This window comes from Plecotus auritus, assembly GCF_963455305.1.
Source record: "Plecotus auritus genome assembly, chromosome: 6".
Classification (NCBI taxonomy): Eukaryota; Metazoa; Chordata; class Mammalia; order Chiroptera; family Vespertilionidae; genus Plecotus; species Plecotus auritus.
The window spans coordinates 21,593,516-21,616,559 of NC_137773.1; the positions used below are offsets into that span (position 1 = coordinate 21,593,516).

Consider the following 23,044-nt stretch of genomic DNA (forward strand, 5'->3'; position numbering starts at 1 on the left):
CCAAAACCTATCTCCAGCCATAAGATCTATCCCAACGAACAGACCCAGGTTCCCAACTGCATCCTGAAAGTGTCCACCTGAATATCACAAGCACCTCAAACTCAACACATCCAACACTAAATTCTTATCTTCCAAAGTTGTTCTTCCCTGCATTCTGTGTCAGTGTAAATTGCACAACTATTCACCCACTTGCCAAAGCTAGAACCCTAGAAGTCTATTTGATTCTTCTCTTTCCAATTCGGTCCTGCATTCAAACTGTGTCTCTATGACCCATAAATTCAATGGAGTCCTTTGACCCGAGTTCCTAAGTTTAATATGTACTCTTTAAAGAAAGCCCTCAGCCATGCTCGTTCTAGCACTTTATTGGAAATTGGTTGTGTACATCAGTGAGATCAGATCAAAGTAAAAGCATCATTTTCACACAATAATATCCTGATATCTGTGCTATCTTTTTACATAATTTAATAAATCCAGTGAGGCTCCTGATTTGGGTCAAAGAGCTTGAGTGGTCCAGAAATCTCTTTATATAAATATAAATCATAGCATCTAAAATAACCATCATTGTTTTGAGCTAGTTTCCAAAGTCCTGGGAACATCTCTTAAAACATTAGTCTGTACCTTGGATTATTTGCAGTGCTGGTGGGAGTGAGTGAAGGGGGTACATATACCATGGAGCTAAATCTAGCAGGAGCTGGGGGAGAGGGGGACACGAGGCGCTGGGGACTGGAGATGCTGAAAGCTGGCCGGGAACTCAGCTACCCTGCATTTTCCAACATTGCTAGAGTGTCAAAGCTATGAGACTCCAGAGCAGAAAGAGTTGCCCCAGCTCCCTTGGCATTGCCAGGACGTGGCAGAGCCCTCCTCCAGATTGTAGAAGGGAAGAGATTCTGGCACAGACCAAGTCCTGGAAAGCTCCCCCCATCTCCCTCCCACTGCCATGATGAATTCCCTCCCAAATTAGAAAACTTGAGGGAGTGGCACATCAAAGAAAATCCCTTTGAGCCAGTGCGCTGCTGGCCCCTTGGAATGAGGACGGAGTGCCTTTGCTTGGTTTGACCTGAGGGGCACTGACAAAGGCTGCTCTGGCCCCATTGTCTCCCTCGCCACCTTGAAGGCTGTCATCAGTAATTGGGTTCTTTGGTTCTTCCGAGCTTCTCAGCATCCAGCAGTAACACCTGTATATCGGTGTTGGCTTCATTGCTCACAAACAGCTTTAACCTCCACCACGTCATTGGTTCTCACAACCCTATGAGGTAGGAAGGGCAGGGATCGCAATCCCCATTTGAAAGATAAGGAACCTGGAACTCATAGAATTAGGTCCCCCAGTGGAACTCACGCAGCTGGCCAGTGGCAGAATCAAAACCAGAACTCAGGTCTCCCCTCCCATATCAAGCTTCAGAGTCTATACTCCAAAGTCCCTCCTTCTGCTTCTCTGAGAAAGGGGGAGAGCCTGGGGGAGGGGACGCTGCCCTCATCCCCCCCCTGCCCCCTCTTGGCAGGCTCTCAGACAGCCCCGTTGAGGACAGGATGAGTCCGCATGCGATAGATGATGACCGCAGTGGCCGGGCACAGCAACAAGGAGGTCATGATGACAATGGTGGCCAGGATGATGAGGACAATGACCCAGATATCCAGGATGTGCTTGGGAAGCGCGACTTCCGCGGGGACCTCGCTGCCGGCGTCCATGCTGCGTCACTCTGTAACAGACAGCGAAGAGGAAATCACTGTTTGGCACCTTCTCCCTGCCTCCCTCGTTGGGAGAAAACCTACTCCAGGAGTCAGAAACTTGAGTCATTTACGAGCTGTGTGATCTTTAAAGTTGCTTGATCCATAATAACAAAGGCCTCATTCACTGGGGGCTTCCTGTGTGCCAGGCACCGTGCGAGGCACTTACAGGCACTAACTCACTTAGGCCTCACTTCAACCACCAACCCTAGCGGGTAGGGACTCTTGGGGCTTTTTTTGTTTGTTGGCCTTTATCTTCAATTATTCCCATTTTAAAGATGAGGACTCTAAAGCCTTACAAAGTGTAGATGTAGCTAATTGGCCTGAGGAAGTGAAGCCAGCTGGGTGGGACTCCAGTGCCTCGATGTTTAACTATTAAACCACCAAATTCCCAGTGTATTTCTTCTCCTATAAAATGGGAGATTCATTGCTTTTGGTCCTGTACCCCTTCTCCCATTCTCCTGGTAACAGAACACCCTCTTTTCTGTGAAGAACCTACACACTCCATGTCTTAGGGTGCTCGCCTGAGCACAGGGGTGGATTTGTGACTTGGGCTTGGCCATTAAAAATCTCCATAGCCTCAATTCAGGAACAGGCGGGCAACCCAGGGTAGATCGACCAAAGTCCTCCCAGGGCTCCTATGCACAAGCTATTGGGGAAGATGACCCTTTCTGCTGGGATGCTAAACTGAAGGGTGTGAGTCTGGAAGGGATGGCTGTGGGGTTATCTTGCCCATATGTGGAGAGCCTGTGCTAGAGATGGAAAGAAAAATAGAGCCTGTTTTGAATAGTCCAGCCCAGTCTGATGCCATCTGCAAACCAAGACATCCCAGATTATAAACCAACTAGAGGCCCAGTGCACAAAATTCGTGCACTCGGTGGTGGTGGGGCCCTCAGCCTGGCCTGCGCCCTCTTGCAGTCCGCGAGCCCTTGGGGGATGTCCGACTGACGGCTTACGCCCACTCCCCACGGGCCTAAGCCATCAGCCAGACAACCTTAGCGCTGTGAGCCCGCTTCTGGCTGAGCGGCACTCCCCCTGTGGGAGCGCACTGACCACCAGGGGCAGCTCCTGCATTGAGCATCTGCCCCCTGGTGGTCAGTGCACATCATAGGTACTGGTCATTCCACCGTTCAGTCAATTTGCATATTAGCCTTTTATTATATAGGATGGTTTCTGGGTTTTGCTTAAGCATTGCCAGTTTGGTTTCTCTGACTTGAAGCTAAAAGAGTTCTGATGGATAAAATATATAAATCAGTTGCTCCCAAACTTTTTCAATTCACAGCACCCTTAATGTCTTAGTAATTTCCTGACAGCACTCCAGGCCAAAAGAAATAGCTAGCAGTTCTGTTTATTATGTAGTTAAGTTCAAGAAACTTAATAAGCATTTATGTCCGAACTAAAATAGTAACTATTTGAAAAAGATAATAGACACAAATTGAAAGAAAAAATATGTTTTTAATTCTTAACTAGTTACTGAGTAATGGGATATGTGCAACATTTGGACACTGTACAATTTTTGAAACTTCAGAGTCAGATTGGACAATGAGGTGTTCACTTCCTATTCTACATTCATTGGTGTGCAGTACTTGCTGTATCATAGCAACCACCCAAAGCTCAGCTCCACAAATTATAACATAATCAAAAGGAATGTAGTAGGATTAATGTTAAACTGTAAGCTCTCTTGAGCCAGTAGTTTACACAGTGTCTGAGAGATGTCAAATATCACTATTCTTGTCAAAAATATTAAAGATCTTGCAGTCCCTATACAACCAACTTTCCAGTGAGTTCACTGTGGCTCCCCAGGGCCCAGTGCACAACTTGGGAACCACATTCCCTGCCCAGAGGCTGGTATAAAAAAACCTCCCAAGGTTCCTTTTAGATCTAAGATCTTTTTTATTTTATTTTATTTTATTTTATTTTATTGACTATAGAGAGAAGAAGAGAGACGGAGAGAGGGAGAGAAATATCGATGATGAGAGAGAATCATTGATCGGCTGCCTCCTGCATGCCCCACACTGGGGATTAAGCCCAAAACCTGGCATATGCCCTGCCTGGGACTCGAACCCTGACCTCCCGGTTCATGGGTCGACACTCAACCACTGAGCAATACCATCCAGACTAGATCTAAGATCTTTAATCCTGAGGATTCTAGGTCCCAGACAAAATTCCCAATTCCAGTCCTATTTCCTGCTTTTATGTAATTAGTAACTTTTCCTTTCTAGTCCCTTTGGCTCCATGCCCACTGTTGCCACTCTAAGTACAGTACTGATTACCATACTTTGCTACTGATTATAGAGTCCCCAAGATGTACATACAAGGATGCTCATTTCTGCATTGTTTTTTATAGCAACCAATATAACAGAAGTGTCCATAAATAGTAAAATAAAGTAGGGTATATACATATAATGGAATACCATACTGCAATTTCATTCCTTCATTTAGCAAATATGTAGTGCTTGTTACACACCAAGCATTGTTCCAATATGTTATAATATTAACTTATTTAATAGTTATTAAAAAGAATGATGGTCTGTGGGGGAAAATTAAGTGCAGGATAATTTGAATAGGATCATTCCTTTGGTTTGGATTTCATAGAATTAAGTAGATAGATAGGTAAGGGTATAAAAATGAAAAATCTTTTATGAGCGAAATCCCTTTTATGAGTGTTAATAGTGATTGCTTTTGAGTGTTAGACTGGGAGTGGAAGTTTTTGCTTTTCATTCTTCATGTCTTTATAGTGTTTGAATTTCTAAACATGAGCATGTATTGCTTTTTTTGAAATGACTGTACTGAAAATTTATTGCAATTGTTATTGGTATTTATAGGACATCTGCTAATTGCTTAGAATATTCTAAGATTCATGGGAATGGACATAGGTTTTCTATTCACTGGAAGCAGCATAGATGAGAATCCCCAGGGCCTAAGAATTTGATATTGTCAAAAAAGCAACCCCATTTTCTTTCTTTTTTTCTTCTTTTCTGGATTTTTTTGTTCTTTTTTAAAAATTGAGGTATAATTGACATAACATTATATTACTTTTGGGTGCACAATGTAATGATTTGAATTTATATACATTGCAAAATAATCACCACAGTAAGTCTAGTTAGCATCGCCACACATAGTTAAAAATGTTTTTTCTTGTGATGAGAACTTTTAAGATTTACTCTCAGCAATGTTCAAATAGGCAATACAGTATTTTTAACTGTAGTCACCATGCTGCACATTACATCCCCATGATTTATTTATTTTATAACTGGAAGTTTGTACCTTTTACCCCCTTCACCCATTTCGCCCAGCCCCCACCACCTGCTTCTGGTGACCACCAATCTGTTAACTGAATCTATGAGTTCAAGTTTTATTTTGCTTTATATTCCACTTATAAATAAGATGATATGGTATTTCTCTTTCTCTGCCTAATTTCACTTAGCATAATGCCCTAAAGGTCTATTGCAAATGGCAAGATTTCGTTATTTTTGAATAATATTCCGTATTTATATACCACATTTTCTTTATCCATTCATCCATTGACGGGCGCTTGGGTTGTTTCCATGTCTTGGTTAGTGTAAATAATGCTGCAATGAACATGAGAGTGCAGATATCTTTTCAAAGCAGTGTTTTCATTTTCTTCAGATAAATACCTAAACGTGGAAATGCTAAGTCATGTGGCAGTTCTATTTTTAATATTTGAGAAACCTCCATACTGTTTCCTACTGTGGCTGCACCAACTACATTCCCAACAGTGCGTGAGACTTCCCTTTTCTCCATATCCTCACCAACACTTGCTATTTCTTTTTGATAATAGCCATTCTAACAGGTGTAAGATGATATCTCATTGTGGTTTTGACTTGCATTTCCCTGATGATTAGTGATGTTGAGCATCTTTTCATGTAAATGCTGGCCAACTATATGTCTTCTTTACTTTTAATTTTTTTACATCAACTGGATGGAGGGATAAAATGGAAATAGGGGGGTCTTTATAATTCTCTGTATTAAAAAGAGTAAATACATACATTTATGATTTTTAAGTCAAATAAGATTCAAGTCTGAGACTAGATCAGTGGTCACCACGTGTTATACAGTGTGCGCAGTGAGAACCACCTTCGGACAGTATAAAAAACAGTAATTTCTGGGTCCTATTCCAGACCTAGTGAATTAGACTCAAGAGGAGATGGAAGAGGGCGGGGCAGGTTTCTTCCCATTGCCCAGGTGATTTGAATGTGCAGCCAGGTTTGGGAACCGCCGAACTCAACAATCTCTAAGGCCTCTACAACTCTTCTAGCATTAGGATTTGAGAATTGATTCCGAGGTGCTCCGTTGCCAGTCTGGTCGGATCTGGGCAAGTCTGAGGTTAAGGAGAAGCCTCGGGAGAGGCTCCCCCAGGCCTGCGGAGGAGGGAGAGCACTGGCTGGCCTTGCCTCAGCCGTGGAAACGTGGTCACTCTCTCCAAGGTCTACAGCATGGAAGCATGAGTCACAGGGACTCACGCACAGTGCTCAGGAGGTACGTGGGCGGGAGAACTTATTCTCTGTGGTCTCCTGACTACATCAACAGCTAGCTTGCTTTGGGCCAAAAGAACCCCACAAAGCTCTTTCTGGTAAACCCATTAACATGAGTCTGTGACTCCACATGCCAGGAACACATCAGCTCCCTGGCTGGTTTTCGTAAGCAAAACCTGTCATTTACAGGAACTCAGGCTTAGGGCTCATCCACAACCAAGACTCAAAGAACACTGAAGCCAGAGCCAACCTTGTTTCCCAGATGGCAACCCTGAGGCCCAATGTTTCCCCCACTTCAACCCCACTCCCTTCCCGAAGAATCATTCAAAGTCATAAATCTGATCAAGTCACTGTCCCATCTAAGAAAACAGAACAAGTAAATGAATGAATGAAACTTTTTCTGTAAAGTGTATTCTCGACTGTACTAATATTACTCTTTTTGCACATAAGATTGTTTAAAACCCCCATCACACACACACACCACACAGATAAAAGTACAGCTGCTCTGCCAGGAAGGGGCTAAGAGAGGAGGTTTGGGGGCCTACTCAGTCAACAGGGCTAGATAAATATCCTTAGAAGCCCTAAGCCCTAGAGATTAGAGTGCTCACCCCCCTCACATATACAATTCAAAATAAAAGTAATACTACACTACAACACAAAAATGTACATGTTACAATGACATTAAAGTCACTTTCTTTTGTAACTGAACACATCGGAGAAAATCACTTTTCCCAGTTATGTTGCTGGTGTCTGCTTAGCACAGCCTGCTCACCGGGTACAGCACGCCTCTTCAGCTTCCCCGTGACTCTTAGGTCCCAGGGCCCCAAGGCTGGCCATCCACGTAGCCAGACGACAGAGGGCACAGGGAGTGGCATACGCCTGTGTCAACCTTCTCAGTCCTTGAGCACGTGTCCTTTTGTGGGCTCTTCCTTCTCAGGTAATAGGGATTCCACTCACTTCCCCCTCCCCGCACCGTGAAAGAAAAACTTGGTCCCCAAAATAAGAGCTCCACAAACGTTCAGCATCATTAATGGCATGCTGAAAAAATCCGCTTGAGAAAAAGCAGAGCTCTGAGCTGCTGCTAGCTGACTTCTGTTTGACCTCTGTTTGGCATCCGGGTGCACTGGCTCCTTGTGAATGCATGAAACCCTGCTTCTCGGCACATTTAATTAATAACCAAAGATCGATCTGCTTTGCAGATATATTCCTTCTTATTTCTGATTAATGAATGGGTCATGTCAGAATATGGTCCAAACCATTCACGTCACAAACTTAACCTTATTACTGATAAAAACGTGATGTTTTTATGACCATGGGCGGTAAAACAGCAGTCAATCCTAAACTCCTGTCTTTTTAAACCGGCATCCTTTATCTGCTGACCTCATTCATGAACAATAAACTTGACAAGTGTTTAATGTTAGTTTGTCTAAGAAAGTGAATTAACACCACCCTGAGCTGATAAGCAGGGAAGCCACTGTTCTCATCAACCACTGACACCACCAGGTCCCTACACCTGCCCTGAGTTGGAGCAGTATCAACAATTCAATGCAAAAGTTAATAATCCCAAAATGACTGGTTTTGTGTCCATTAACAAGATTAAGTGTAAGGATGAAAAATTGTAGTTCCTCCAAAGGAAGAAAATATTGTACCTTCTCCAAAGGTGGAAAATCCATCCCATCTATCAAGGACTGTACATGGTCCAATCTAGGAAGGAAAGGGGATGGGTGCCCTGTCTCCTGCTTGGGGAAACACCAAGTTTTATTCTGAGACCATTTTTCTAAGCAACTAAAAATCCTTTTGCAAACAAACAAACAAGTCACTGTTCCAGCCAATTCCATCATATGGCAAAATTTTTAGTTCTAATAAAAAATATATAAATTTCCTACATTAAAATTTCCTGCAAGTCAGAATTTTAGAATAACTGAATTCAAGGTGAATAATCTGTGCTATCTACCCACCTTTTAATTATGAGGCTCATTCCCCAGCAGCAACTTTACCTCTCTGACAGAGCAATATTGTTTTTGGTTGACACTTACCAGAGCAAGTAACTTTGTCCAGGGTATTTGTTCATTCATTCCTTCATTCATTCACTTGCCAAGTACTTGTCAAATGCTTACTATACAGAAGTCACTCTTTTAGGAATTATCATTATTTACTCAGAAGACATAGTTCTTTTACTTCCAAGGAGCACAGAGAAGTTAAGTATCCCTCTCCTTTATACCCTTAAACATGAAATCCCACAAGCCAGCATTTCTTTAACAAACGTATGGGACAAGTGCTAAGCACTGTGCTGGGCCTTGTCCCATACATTAACTTATTCAACCTTCACAATAATCCTGTGCAGGATGTGTTATTTTACAGATGTGGAAACTGGCTAGTGATCATAAAGCTAAGTAAATGGGATTCAAACTCAGGTCTCCTGACCCTGTCATTACCACTACCCACAGCTACCTCCAAAGCATCCACATGGACCCCAAATGTGCAAGCATGGAGATCCACAGCTCTCTTCTAAGTCCAGGTCAGACTGTTACTGCTTTTGGCCAAAGCCATTTTAGATTTAGAGAATTAGGAAGAGATATGCAATCTACAAAGATTAGGACTTTTATTTCCAGTACTAGACCAAATGCCAAACTAAACCATTTTGACCAATACTCACTGAGGACAACTAGAAAAATTGGACCCAAGAAATATGCTTGAAGGCACTAAGAAGTAACAAAGTAATGAATTACCAGGCTAAGATCTGGGAGGACAGAAATCCAGGGCGCTGAGTCTGGCATTTGAAGCGGCATTTCCACTGGTGGGGAATGGAAACTAAGCAGTGTTTCTGACAGACTTGGGAGTTCAAGCCCGCCAAACAGGGAGACTTAACCCCTTGCATTTTGAGGTTGGATTTCAATGAGCACTTTTAGTGCTAAGCGTGAACTAGACATATATCAAGCTGCTTTGAATCATCACAGTCCCTGAAACCGAATTAAGGTTGTTCCAGATTGCCAGGTGCCTGGCAGAAGCAAACCTTTATCCTCTCTCAAGGAGATAACATCCCAATAGGCTTCAATTTCCCCCCCTCAAACATAATGTTCAGTACATAACCAAAAAGTAAGCAGGAATGAAAAAGGGCAAGATGACATGTACAGAACCATCAGAAACAAGAGACAATAGAAAAAGATCTGTAGGACTCCAGACATTGGAATCGTCAGACTTGAAATAACCTTGCCCATTATGTTCAAGGAGAAAAAAAATTGAAGATTAAGAAATTTGACAGAGAACTGGAAACTATGAGAAAAAACACAACAGATATTTTTAAAGAACCAAATAGAAATTCTAGAACTGGAAAATGTAATAATAGAAACAATGGAAACTGTGAGATCATGAATGTATGTTTTAAGCCACTAAATTTGTGTTAATTTGTAATGGCAACATTAGAAAACAAATATTGCAATACTGGGTTTGTCCTGTGCAGATGAAACTACTACAAACTAATGGAATTCTGGAAATCTACACAGAATTTAGACACTATCTAGTTTAAAGCACATAACCTACTTTCCACTTTACAGATTGAAGGCAACGACTCCCCCAAAGTCACAGAGCAAATTAATGGCAGGACAGAGGGGAGAACTCAGGCCTCCTGATGTGCATACTCTTTTCAATTCCATCACTAGCCAGGCTTCTTGATTACACCTTTTTACTTGTAAACGGTGACAGAGGACCTTGAGGCCCAGAGCCCTAAGCAACTTCACCATTGGTGAAGCAGGTGAGATTGTTTTCCAGGAAAACACACACACCCACACACACAAACCCAGAGAGAGAGAGAGAGAGAGAGAGAGAGAGAGAGAGAGAGAGAGAGAGAGAGAGAGAGAGAGAGAGAGAGAGAGAGAGAAATTTCCTGTCAGAATCGGTCCTTTACATTCCATCCCTTTAACTTAAGGCCCAAATGCAATTAAATCTAGTGAAGAAGGTAATAGCCAAATCCTACTTGTAGTGGGAGATTCCACCAAATTGGGGGAAAAGCTCACATGCATATGGGATGAAGGACTGGGAGAGTAATGAATAACTTTGTCTGGGTTCCACTCTGCCCTGACAGACTTCACCCAACCGACCTCACTTTTCCTCACTGAATGCCTTTCCTCTCTCCTCAGCGGTATTGATACTGAATGAACAATTCTTAAATCCACAATCCCCAAGCTCCTGTATTGGGGAGTGCAATAGGTGGAGGGAATCCTGGGAAATGGCAGGGAAGTCTGTCCTTTATACTCACACTCACACTACAGAGTAGTGTTAAACGCCCAGGCTTAGAGGCCAGGGGGCTTGGATTTAAATCTGGTTCCACCACTTTCTAGCTGACCAACCTTGCACAACTTACTTAAATTTCATAATGCTTTTATATCCTCAGCTGAAAACAAAAACAAAAGTGAGGAAATAATGGTATGTACCCCATGGGGTTCGGAGAATTCCATGGGACAATCACACATAGTTCTTAGCAGTGTTCCAACACACACAATAAGTACTCTATGAATGTTTGTTCTCTGATTAATAATTCCTGGCCTTATGTAGGGACTCATTGATCCAAGCAAATATCCCACCCTCCTTCAGCTAGTTTGTTAGAATCCCTAACTTGGATCATATCTTTATCAACAAAAACGATAGATGATTAATCTATATTAATGACTTTTAAAAATCAACCAGCAGTATGCTCGATTTACTTGACCTATCCCTCCAGTTCAAGTATGAAACTGGTAGAGTAGTAATTTAATCTAATTCAAGACACATTTACGGCACTGTAATTAACACTGGGGATCAAGGAGTGGTGTAGAGATAGAGATCAATAAAATAGTGTTTGTCCTTAAGAAGTTCACTCTCTTATGGAGGAAAAAAGACATTAATTACAACTTCTAGTTGCAATAGAAGGCAAAGAAATGCTACCTGAAGGTCCAAACCACATGCTACTGAGAAGAGGGAAGAAGTAGAAAGAGCATTGACTCTGGAGTTAAGAGGATCTTAATTTGAATCCTGCTTTCCACCCTTATTGGAGGTGTGACTTTGGAAAAGTTATTGAAAATCTCCAAACCTCAATCTTCTGATCTGTACACTAGGAACCCTAAAAGCACTGCTTTGCACCATCCTATTGTGAGGATAAAGTGAGGCGAAATATATAAAGCCCTTGAACATAACAGATGCTCAAAAATATTCATTCTCATTCCTTTGTTTTTGTCTAAGTATAAAAGCCTTTACAAGGAAGGAGGCCTTTGGACATGGGCTTTGAAGAGAAGTAGGAGCTCAAAAAGAAGAAATAAGGGGAAAGGCAGGATAAGCAGAATAAGACCAGAAGTGGTGAGCTACCTGGTGTGTTGGGAGCATATGTAGTCCTTGTGGCTTTGGCAGGAGGCTTGCCTCTGTAAGCTTCAGTTTCTTTCTTTCTTTCTTTTTTTTTTTTTAATAAATCTTTAGTGTTCAGATTATTACAGGTGTTCCTCTTTTTTTCCCCCCGTAGCTCCCCTCCACCTGATTCCCCAACCCACCCCACCCCATGCCCTTATCCCCCGCCACTGTCTTCATCTATAGGTGTAAGATTTTTGTCCAATCTCTTCCTGCACCCCTCATACCCCCTTCCCCCTGAGAATTGTCAGTCCACTCCCTTTCTATGTCCCTGATTCTATTATATTCACCAGTCCATTCTGTTCTTCAGATTTTTTATTCACTTGATTTTTAGATTCACTTGTTGGTAGGTATGTATTTGATGTCATTTTGTTGTTCATAATTTTTATCTTTACCTTTTTCTTCTTCTTCCTCTTCTTAAGAATACTCTTCAGCATTTCATGTAATCCTGGTTTGGTGATGATGAACTCCTTTAGCTTTTTCTTGTCTGTGAAGCTCTTTATCTGACCTTCAACTCTGAATGATAGCTTTGCTGGGTAGAGTAATCTTGGTTGTAGGTTCTTGCTGTTCATCACTTTGAATATTTCTTGCCACTCCCTTCTGGCCTGCATAGTTTCTGTTGAGAAATCAGCTGACAGTCGTATGGGTACTCCCTTGTAGGTAACTAACCATTTTTCTCTTGCTGCTTTCAAGATTCTCTCTTTGTCTTTTGCCCTTGGCATTTTAATTATGATGTGTCTTGGTGTGGTCCTCTTTGGATTCCTCTTGTATGGGGTTCTGTGCACTTCCTGGACTTGTAAGTCTATTTCTTTCACCAGGTAGGGAAAGTTTTCTGTCATTATTTCTTCTAGTAGGTTTTCAATATTTTGCTCTCTCTCTTCTTCTGGCACCCCAAAAATTCGGATGTTGGTACACTTAAAGTTGTCCCAGAGGCTCCTTACACTATCTTCATATTTTTGGATTCTTTTTTCTTTTTGTTTTTCTGGTTGGGTGTTTTTTGTTTCCTCATATTTCAGATCTTTGGTTTGATTCTTGGGGTCCTTTGATCTACAGTTGAATTTCTGTATATTCTTTATTTCAGACAGTGTATGCTTAATTTCTGACTGGTCCTTTTCCATTTTTTTTGGCATTCTCATTAAGGTCCTTGAAGGTCTCATCAAGTTTCTTGGCGGTTTTTAGAAGATTCTTGAGTAACCTTATAAATGTGGTTCTGAACTCTATGTCATCCAGTAGTTTGCTTTCCTCCATTTCTTTCACTCATGACATGTTTCTTTATCTCTGCATTTTGCTGCTTTCCTGTGTTGATGGAGTAGCTTTGTGTGGTAGGTGACCTATAGGGGCCAGTAGCTCAGCCTCCCCAATCACCTGAGGTGGACGCTCTTGGTACACCCCTTTGTGGGCTGAGTGCAAAGTCTTGGTGTAGTTAAGCCTTGATTACTGTTGGTACACTGAGAGGAATTGACCTCCAGGCCAATTGGCTGTGAGGACCCGCTGTGTCTATAATGGAAGAACTGCTGCGCTGGAGACACGCTTATGGTGCAGGACTTGTTTCAGTGGGGCTTTGGTGCTCACTGAGTCTGCCTCTTGAATGTGTCACTTATGGATGTGAGGAGTTGAAATCTGGTGTCTCACACTGACCACTAGGTGCACTGGCTTCTGGATCTCCAATGGGGTGCAGGTCAGCTACTGTCTGAGGCCACCCAGCAGGCGCTACAGTGAGAACTACAGTTTTTCTCCTCTTTGCTTGGGGTTTGGAGATTTTGGAGCTGTCTGACCCAGGCTGCAAGTTTGCTCTGTTAAGCTGCGATAGGGCAGGCCATTCATATGCTAAAGCCGCTGCTTGGAGCTTGGGTGGGTTTGTAGGTTGTGCAGGGCGGGGTCTCAGGGCATCACTAGGATAGGGCGTGGCAAACAGTGATGGCTGCCAGTAAGCCGGCTCTGCGTCTCCGACCGCTTCCCCGCGTCCAGCGCTCCAGTGCAGTAAACAATTATTCCTGCGTGCAGCCCTGCAAGCAAGCCACCCTCACTTTCCGACCCCATGGCAGACAGTCCAGCTTCTCCCTGTAGGAGTTTGGGTCCTCCGCATCTCCCCAGAAACTGGAGTTCGGAGTAATCAGGAGCTTATCTCCCTTCGGGTTGAAGAAAGCAGCGCTCCCAGTCGCCCGCCGCCAGCCCGATTCGTGCGCCTCCGTACCTCAGCTTTTCAGCGCTTGTGCACGTCTCACTGCTCTTTTCTCTTTCCTTCTAGTTGTAGAACTTCCACTCAGCCAGCTTTCCCGTGGTTCTGGGTGATAGACGTTTTGTCTTTTAGTTGTAGTTTTGAAATTGTTGTGTGAGGCAGCAGTTTAGGTGTTTACCTACGCTGCCATCTTGGATCCTCTCCCATGTAAGCTTCAGTTTCATTTGTAAAATGGAAATCATAACACCTAATGATAGTAACTACTTCACTGGAATGGCAGGGAAGTTGAATGAGCGAATACACATAAAGCACATAGGACAATGGCTGGTACACAGTGAGGGCTTCACATAAGTTCCACTGAGCTAGTGAACACAGCATAGCTCCTACATTCAGAGTTCAGAGGCCTCACCCTTAGTTTGGGTGCATGACTGCTCTGAATCTGGTCTAGGAAACCACAGTGATAGTTTCATAAACAAATACCCTTTGATAGTCTGACCCAGCTTTGACCTTCCACCAGAAACGCACACCCTCCACATCTGAACTGCTGCTAACAGTTAACTTTTGAGAGATTGCCAAGGTTATCCAACCAGTTTTATCGCCAAGGAGTTGACTGAGAAAGAAGGCAATGAAAGAAATGACTTCCTGCTGGCAGGCGAGCTTAATTATCCCAAAGTGGGAGAAAAGGCAGAGAGAGGCAGGTGGCTTCCTGCAGGTGTCACTGCCAGAGCTCACAGACAGTGCTGCTGCTGCTTCATTCCCACCAGACACAGGGGCCAGAGAGGAGGCAGCTAGAACCCGCTGTGAGTCACTGATGCTGGCGGCATCTCTTCAAGCATCTTGCAGAATGTGAACAATGAGGCTGATGGTTCCCAGGGCAGTAGACTTGGGAGTTTACCAGCATCACACAGCTTATGGGAACCCTGTAAAGCTCTACCCTCGGGAGCTGGTGAGACTGTCAGAGAAGAATAGAGTGCTTATTTATTTATTTTTAAATATGTTTTTATTGATTTCAGAAAGGGAGAGGGACAGGGAGAGAGAAACATCAATGATGAGAGAGAATCATTGATTGGCTACCTCCTACACACCCCCTACTGGGGATCGAGCCCACAGTCTGGGCATGTGCCCTTGACCAGAATAGAACCTAGGACCCTTCAGTCCGTAGACCGATGCTCTATCCACTGAGCTAAACCAGCTAGGGCTGGAGCATTTAGACAAGACAGAGAGGACAACCCAAGTACCAAGATGGGGCCCCATTGGCCACCTAGGAGCCTGGGTAACCTAATAACCTGTGTCCCAAATGCTGGTCCCACTTTGAGACCTCTGTTCGTGATGTTCCCTCTTCTTAGAATGCTCTTCCCCCAAGATCTTCCTTTTCTTTTCTGTTTTTAATATATTTTTGTTGATTTCAGAGAGGAAGGGAGAAGGAGAGGGAGATGAGAAAGAAGCATTGATCAACTGCATTCTGCACTCCCTACACTGGGGATCAAGCCCACAGTCAGGCATGTGCCCTGACTGGGAATCAAATGGTGACCTCCTGGTTCATAGGTCGATGCTCAACCACTGAGCCACACCGGCAGGGCCAGATCTTCCCTTTCAACATCCAGTGTCTCAATGTCCACAATCTCAACTTAAATGTCACCTCTTAGGAAAAATCTTTCCAGATTCTCTCTGACCTTGTTTTATTTTCTTTATACACTTTTCACAATCTAAAGCCTGTTTATTTGTTTGTTTATTTGTTTTTATTGGCCATCTTTACCTGCTCCAATACAAGCCCAAGATCAGAAGCCTCAGCTTTTGTTCGCTGCTGTACCCTCAGCACCTATTACCGGCCCTGGCACACAGTAAATGCCCAATACATTTGAGACCGGTGAAGGAATGAATATGCGCTAGCTGGGGAACTTCAGATTTGAGCTCAACTCCAGGAACTTCAGTGGTGGAGGTCCAGAGAGTCTTCTCAACCCTGCAGAAAGTCCAGTGACCCTAAAAGTCAGAACCCTATCTCTAAAATAATTGACAATCTCTGATTTGATCATTTTCTGGGCTCTCTGTACATCCAGGAAGGATTATGGGGACCTCTTTGTTTCCCAGCCCACCCTGTATTTACCAGGCAGAGGAGGACTGGACTTTTAGAATAATGCCTTCTAGAATCTGCTCTTGCTCGTTTGCTGGGGCTGGTGAGCTCATATTAGTGTTTTGATTCCCTGTATTCAGACGCTGGGCATTGAGGTTGGTGAAGGGATGTGAGATTCGCTGCCCAGGGTCTGAACCTTCCTTTCTTTGTTCTTAGAAGAGGACAGGGAGGCTGATAAAAGGGGAGGAGATTTCCCATGCCAAGTTCAGTGTGAAAAGGCCATCCCAGCTTACATTCATACTGGAAAAAGTTCCCCTCCCATAATGTAAGAGTTAGTCTCAAGCATTTACCAACCCAGCACAGAGTCCATTTCACCAGGGACTTTTGTTCCATAGAAAGGGGCCGGAGGGAGGAATGGTCAGGACACACAACTATCAAAAATGTGAAATAAATAAAATCGGAGGCATTTCTCTGATGACCCAGTGTCCCTGAGGAGAGCTCTGTTCTCATTTTACCCCATTTGGCTTCTGTCTCCTCCAAAATTCTTAACAGTCTAAAGACTTGTTCTGTGTCCGAGCTTCTATCTGTTCCTCTGTGGCTGGAAAATGGAAAAACACCAGAATACTTCAAAGAGATCAGAAAGCAGGCAGAGCTGCACAAGACTACATGTACTATCCGACCCAGCCAATCACAGAGTCTTAGAAACCAACAGGGAGCCAGCAGAGGAGGAACCCAGGCCAAATCCACAGCATCCTGTTTAAACCTCTACCATCCATCATTGTGACTTGCCGGTGACTAAGTGTTTGCTGCATGCTGGCCTGACTGGAGACTGTCCATAAGGTGGGCTGTCAGGGGGGCTCAGTGGCAGCTGCAAGGGCACTAGAGTGGCACTAATCCCCTGCCTCGCTGCGTCTGGTAGATGAAATAATGGCCCCTTGAAGGTGTCCATGTCCTGGGCCCCTGAACCTTGAATACGAAAAAGGAAACATGACTCAGAGGGTGGAACCATGTGATTAAAGTTAAGGACTTTGGGATAGGGAGATACAAAGTGGGCCCAATCTAATCACGAGTCCTTAAAAGTGAAGAGGAAGGCAGAAGATTCACCATGAGACGGACTCGACTCTCCGTTGCTGGCTTGGAAGATGTTGAAAGGTGGCTATAAGCCAAGGAATGCAGTGGCCTCTCGGAGCAGAGAATGACCCCTTATAGCCAATGAGAAAACAGTGACCTTGGTCCTACAACCAGAGGAACTGAATTCTGTCAACAACTCAAAAAAGTAGGGAACCAATTCTCCCTTAAAGACTCCAGAAAGAAACACAGCCTAATGATGCCTTGATTCTCTTCTAGGGAAGCTTCAGACCTATAGAATTGTAATAGATTAATACATTTGATTTCTTTAAGCCATTAAATCTGTGGTAACTTGTGATATGGTAGCATTAGAAAACCAATACACTGTGTGATCCTAAACAATTCCTTCTTTCAAACTGGGCCTTAGTTTCCTGTCAGTCAATTGGAAAGGATGGACAAAGTGATCTAACTCTAAGGGTCTGGCTGGCTCCCAAAGACTGCCTCTGCTCCCCTGACATTCCACCTCCCCGAGAACCCTGCCCAAGTCCAGGACCTCTTCGCTTGAAAACCATTAAGGAAAAAATGGAAAGGAGTGACAGGGAGAGAAGATTAATCTTTAAAAAGCCCCAAGGAGTCTCCTAAGAGGCAACCAGGGCACTCAGAAGGAGATTCGGTACTTACTTGACTGTACCGCAGGGGAATGAAGTGGGAAGTCTGGGAGAGCAAGATAAAAGCTTCACAATCAACTGGTAGAGGTTGTCCAGAGCACTGAGTTCAGAAGGATTTCCTAACCCAGGCGGTGTAGCTCAGTGGTTGAGCATCCACCTATGAACCAGGAGGTCATGGTTCAATTCCCAGTCAGGGCACATGCCCAGATTGTGGGCTCGATCCCCAGTGCAGGGTATGCAGGAGGCAGCTGATCAATGATTATCTCTCATCATTGATGTTTCTCTCTTTCCCTCTCCTTTCCTTTCTTAAATCAATAATATATATATCAAAATAATATATAAATCAGGGGGGCTCAGTGGCAGCTGCAAATAATATATAAATCAAAAGATATATATATATCTTTTAATCAATAAAAAAAAATAAAGAAGGATTTCCTGGCTTTGTGGGGGGTTATGTGCAAGGTCCTAATTATCAATGTCTGCCTGGGGCCCGGGATGGGGGAGTAGGGACATGTGTGTCAGATATGTGTCATCACTAATTGAAACACAGTTTAGTTTTGTCTGTCTTTCCTTCTCTCTCTTCCATTTCATTTCCCCTGATCCTACATAGTGGGTCACCAGCAATTCACACGCCCAACTGGCCAGTCAAAGGCCAATCAGTCCAAATATGGAAGCTATATCTATATACAACTAAGCAATTTAAAGTACATGGTTTCGTACTGAATCTGGTTTGCTGTTGTCTAATGTGTCAGGTAGCTATAACTCTGACTTGTTCCCCTTTCTGGCCACCTAACTTCTGGAAATACACCATTCTCACTTGACACTCCTTGTCTGTTTCCTCAGTGAGTTGGAAGGGTACCAGGGTCCCTAGTAATTCACTAGTCCAGTGGCTGTCATTTGACTCCCCCCTAGGTCACCCTGCAAGTGACAGAGGCAAGATCTAAACGCATAGCCCCCAATTTCAATGCAATTCAGAATATAGGCCCTGGAGCCACACTGCCTGGGTTCAAAGTACAGCTCTGCCACTTAGTTCCTGAGTGACTGTGGGTGTGTCACTTACTCTCTCTCTCTGGATGTAATGGATGTAATGATGGTTTCTACCTCATAGGATTGAGGTAGACTAAATAAATTGCTGCATATAAAATGCTTAGAATAATGTCTGGCTCATAGCCATCAATAAGTGCCAAGTATGACTACATCATTCATCTTACCTAGCCAATCAGGGTGGGGGCCTGCAGGGTGTGGTAATACCAACATTTGCTCCTATAAACTGTGAGTGTGAGTACATGTGTCTATCTTTGATACTACAGTCAATAGTGGCAGTGTAAGATCAACTCAAATAAAGATCCTCTTTGCTTGGAGATGTTTCCTTTATAGGTTTCACCCATGGAGAGGAAACCGAAGTGCAAAGAAGGATCAGCATCTGGCTGGGAAAAGCTCGGAGGCTGTGACCGCCTCTTTACCCCTGGGTCTGTCACCCCTGGGCTCAGAATACAACCCGACCGTGTCAGACCCATCCCTCCTGCCCCAGTCTCTAATTTGTTTTATGACTCACACAGCTCAGTGATTCTCAGGCTGTGCTAGAAAGGGGGGATCCCCCAGACCTTTTATACAGTGGAGCCCACAGTCCTGATGCCCTGAGAGGTCAGTGTTTGGAAGATTTGATGGAGCATGACTTGTAACTTCCCACAGCATGATTCATGGCCTGGGACAGCTGGAAACAGGAGGTCCCTGCTGGAGCAGAGAAGCGCTTGTCCTCGGCTTTGTCAGTTGTTACTGCGAACGTACATGCTGTCCTGAGCTCAGACGGGCTGTCTCGAATGTGCTGGGAGGATGGCTAAGTGGCCTACATAATCCAAGAGCACGTGATGCTCAACCACAACCGCCCATCTGTTTAACCCCCACTTCCTCATCCTACAGATGGGAAGGCACCCTACAGACAGTGGAAGGTAACTCCGAGTGTCTCCTGACTCCCAGGGAACTGTTCTTTCCACCTCCACCCCCCACTCTTGACCCCATTCAGGCACCCACACCCCTTCCTGACTCCTTGGGCACTGCAGTGGTGGCACAGTTCCTGGCAGGTGCGCACGGAATCGCTGATACTTGAATGAATGAGCCACTTTCACAACTGCAGTCTAGCGCTTTGAGGAATCTATAGACAGGGGTGAACGTGTGAGCCCAAGGGGCCACCAGGACCGGCGCTGTCAGGGAGAACCCAGTGGAGCTGCAGGGGACTCGGAGAAGCCCTGGGACCGTCCCTGTGAGTAAGAGCCCAGCCTGGCCGCTCCTTCCACATCAGAACCTCTGCCGTGGGACAGGTTTGTATGGCTCCCGTCTCTCGTCTCTCGTTCTTCCCCTCAGTAAACAGTATTGTGTCAGGCCCCGTGCCAAGTGCTGAGGATGTCTCAGAGATGCGCCTAGAGAAACAGTCCCTACCCTCAAGGAATTTGTGGAAGGGACACGGATGCAAGGGAACCGGCCACCAGAACAACCAAGTCCCCACGCAGGAAAGAGGCCAAGGAGGGAAGGAGGGAGCCTGAAAGGAAGCCTTCTCTCCAGGTGCTTGGCACACCCCTCTCTCACTTGACTTCTGTAACGCAAAGGCTATTTCCTCCATTTCACAGATGGAGACGGGGCGGTGACAGTGCCAGCGATAGACCAGGGCGGCCACCCACCACCCCTGACTCCAAACTCCCAGCGCCTTCCGCAGGGGGCTATGAGACAAAGGGGACCGACAACCGGACAGAAGTCTGTCTCCTGTGGGGCTGGAGTTCACCCCCCACCCCCAGGTCCGGCCTCCCCTGAGGCCCAAGATCGTGTGTGTAAGTAAGGCAGCTGGAACTTAGGGTGAGAGGAGGAAAAAGGGGAAATGCTGACGTGTGAAGTGGGGAAACGAGGGGGCGGAGAGGAGAAAAGAGGAGAGTTGGGAGGGCACTAGGACAGGGGCAGCGCGAGGACCGGAGCCCCACGCACGACCCCCGATGGCCCCACTCACCGGGTTCCGCACGGCTGCTTTTAAAACGCACGGCGCCCGCCGCAGCTGGATCGCGCCGGGTCTGAGAAAGTTCCTGGGACAGGGACGGTCCCAGCCTTCTCCGAGTCCCCGGAGCGGGCAGCGGCCCCCGGCCCTGGGATCTCTGCGCCCGGGGAGGCAGGCGCACGCGGCGGCAGCGGGGACGCGGCTGGCAGCGGACACTCTGATCCGGAGGCTCAGGAATTCACAGCCGCCAGGGACCGCCCCCCGGAAAGCCGGGCCGGGCGCCGCCACCCGGCTCAGCTCCTCCCCCTGCTCCCCGGGGCTTCGGGTGAGAGATGAGCCAGCCGGGAAGACAGGAGAACGAGGAGTCGCGGGTGCCCCTCGCATCCTCGTCACGCACTCGCCCTGAGGCCCTGACAGTTACTTGGCCGTCTGTGTGTGGTGGTGGTTTGGGGGGGGGGCGGGGGGGTCTGCTCTCTGTATTGTATGTAAGCCCTACAGGGCTGACCCAAAATGTGTCCTCCAAGAGCCTTTTCAGGTGTAGGCTACGCAGCGAGAAGCCTAACCCATGGATTCGGATGGAGGAGCCGGACTCTGAGCTTCTGCTTTGCAATGTACTGAGTGTAGGATCCTTAACAAGAAACTTCGCCTTGTGGACTTTCATTCTCTGTAAAGTGAAGGTACCAGCAACTGTCTCCCACCCCTGCTGTGAGGATTGGCTTAGAGCATCGATTTTCAACTATTTTCATCTCATGACACATGAACTAAGGACTAAAATTCGGTGGCACACCAAATATGTTATATTTTGACAAAAAAGAAGTATAATTTTTATTCATTCGAGCTGGATGGCTATTGTGTTGGCTGTTGTCATTCGTTTATTTGACAAGGGAAAGGGGTCAGGACCCCTGAATAAACAGTCAGATATTGCATGCTTTAAACATTCTTGCAGCACACCAGTTGAACATTGCTGACTTAGGGGATCAGGGTGAAGCTGGTTGGTTGTCTGCTGTAACTTATCTCTGAGCATCCTGTTTATTTTCTGATAACAGTGAAATAACCCAACCAAGGTGATCAAGGGCCCATTAGAGCTTAGCCTCAGAGAGGCCTGCCATGCCCTACTAGTCCCCGCCCAGCCTCCACACAGGACAAAGCCAGCGCTTCCATCTCCTGCCCACCTCCGTGACCCACCCAGCGACCAGGACTGCCGGTCCTATCTTGGCACCCACAAATGTTAATTCAGTAGTCCAGCGTTCTTCAAGCTTACTCTTCTGAAAAGCAGGAGCTCAGGCCTTGAGCATGTTCAAAATAAAAGGGGAAATTGAAGACCATCTCATCCAAAATGCCTCCTTTTATAGATGGAAAATCTAAACCAAGGCTCAGGAAGGTGGAGTGACTTCCCAAGGTCACCAGAATAGGACTGTCTGATTACAGAGCTTAAACTCTATGCACTCTGCACTAACGATGTGGGGCAGGGTCTGATTTTATCAAGGCCTGAAGTTCAGAACTCTGGGACCATGTAGGGCCCTAAGCTGACACTAAACAGCGCTAAACCCTGCCTTCTTCCCCTGGCTCTGTCACTAGTTTGTCCTGTGACTCCAAAAGTGAAAAGAAGGGAGTCGAATTAGCTATTCTCTGAAGTCACTTACACTTCCAAAATGCTTTCGAAGCGAAGGCTCAAGGATCTTAAGATTATTACAGTTTTGAGTTAAAAGCATGTCTGTGTGAGGTGATCTATCTTGTTTCACTGCTGGACACGTTCTGCCTGAGATATCAGCTCCCTCACAGACCCCTAGACAGCTCAGTTCTTCCTGAGAAGGCAGGCACTGAGACTCCCCTTGTCTCCCTCCCTGCCTTCCTCTGTCCCCCTGGAAAAATTCCTGAGGTTCTTTTTGCTCTACAGATCCTTGGGCAAAATGCCTCTATTCTTTGAGGAAGCCCCACTTGCTTGCTAACTCTCAAAAGAAATATGCTTTTAGCATGAAAACTGATGTAGGAAATTTTATTTTAATTACATCTTTTAAAATTGTAGCTGAAAGACCTAATTGAGCTAATGATTGGGCAAGGACGTAAAATGGTGGAATTTTCCAAACATGTGGAATTGGAGATAAAACTGAGCAGATAGGAAGAAAGAAAAGGAAATGGAAGGGTTGCATTTTCTAGCTTTGGAGTGGAACGATAGTCATGTGGTCTCATTAGTGTGGTTATAATTATTTGAATCCATTCTCATGGCTTAATTCCAAAGTGTTCAATTATTACACAGTCATGTAGCTGAGAGACAAAAGATTGCCTATTACTGGCAGATACCCTCAGTCCAGTCAGTCTAATTTTTGAAGTAAATATGGTCTCAAGAAAAAATATACTGGGTGGGGGAAAAGTCTTATGGAAAATAACACAATAAATAATAATACAAGAACAAACTCTGTGTTTCATGTACCCACAACTGTAAACCCTCTTGCCCCACCCAGTATAATAAAAGCCCCTGCCTTA

At 45.1% G+C, this 23,044-nt stretch overlaps 1 protein-coding gene across 1 annotated transcript; it reads right to left on the reverse strand.

Annotated features, from left to right (window-relative positions):
- Positions 1–346: 346 nt before the first annotated feature.
- Positions 347–22,242, reverse strand: SMIM3 (small integral membrane protein 3). Its single transcript, XM_080677065.1, has 2 exons — positions 20,576–22,242; positions 347–1,697 (listed from the first exon to the last, which is right to left on the reverse strand). The coding sequence occupies exon 2, from the start codon at positions 1,684–1,686 to the stop codon at positions 1,504–1,506; it is 183 nt and encodes a 60-aa protein (XP_080533191.1). The 5' UTR covers positions 1,687–1,697; positions 20,576–22,242; the 3' UTR covers positions 347–1,503.
- Between the last annotated feature and the right edge of the window lie 802 nt (positions 22,243–23,044).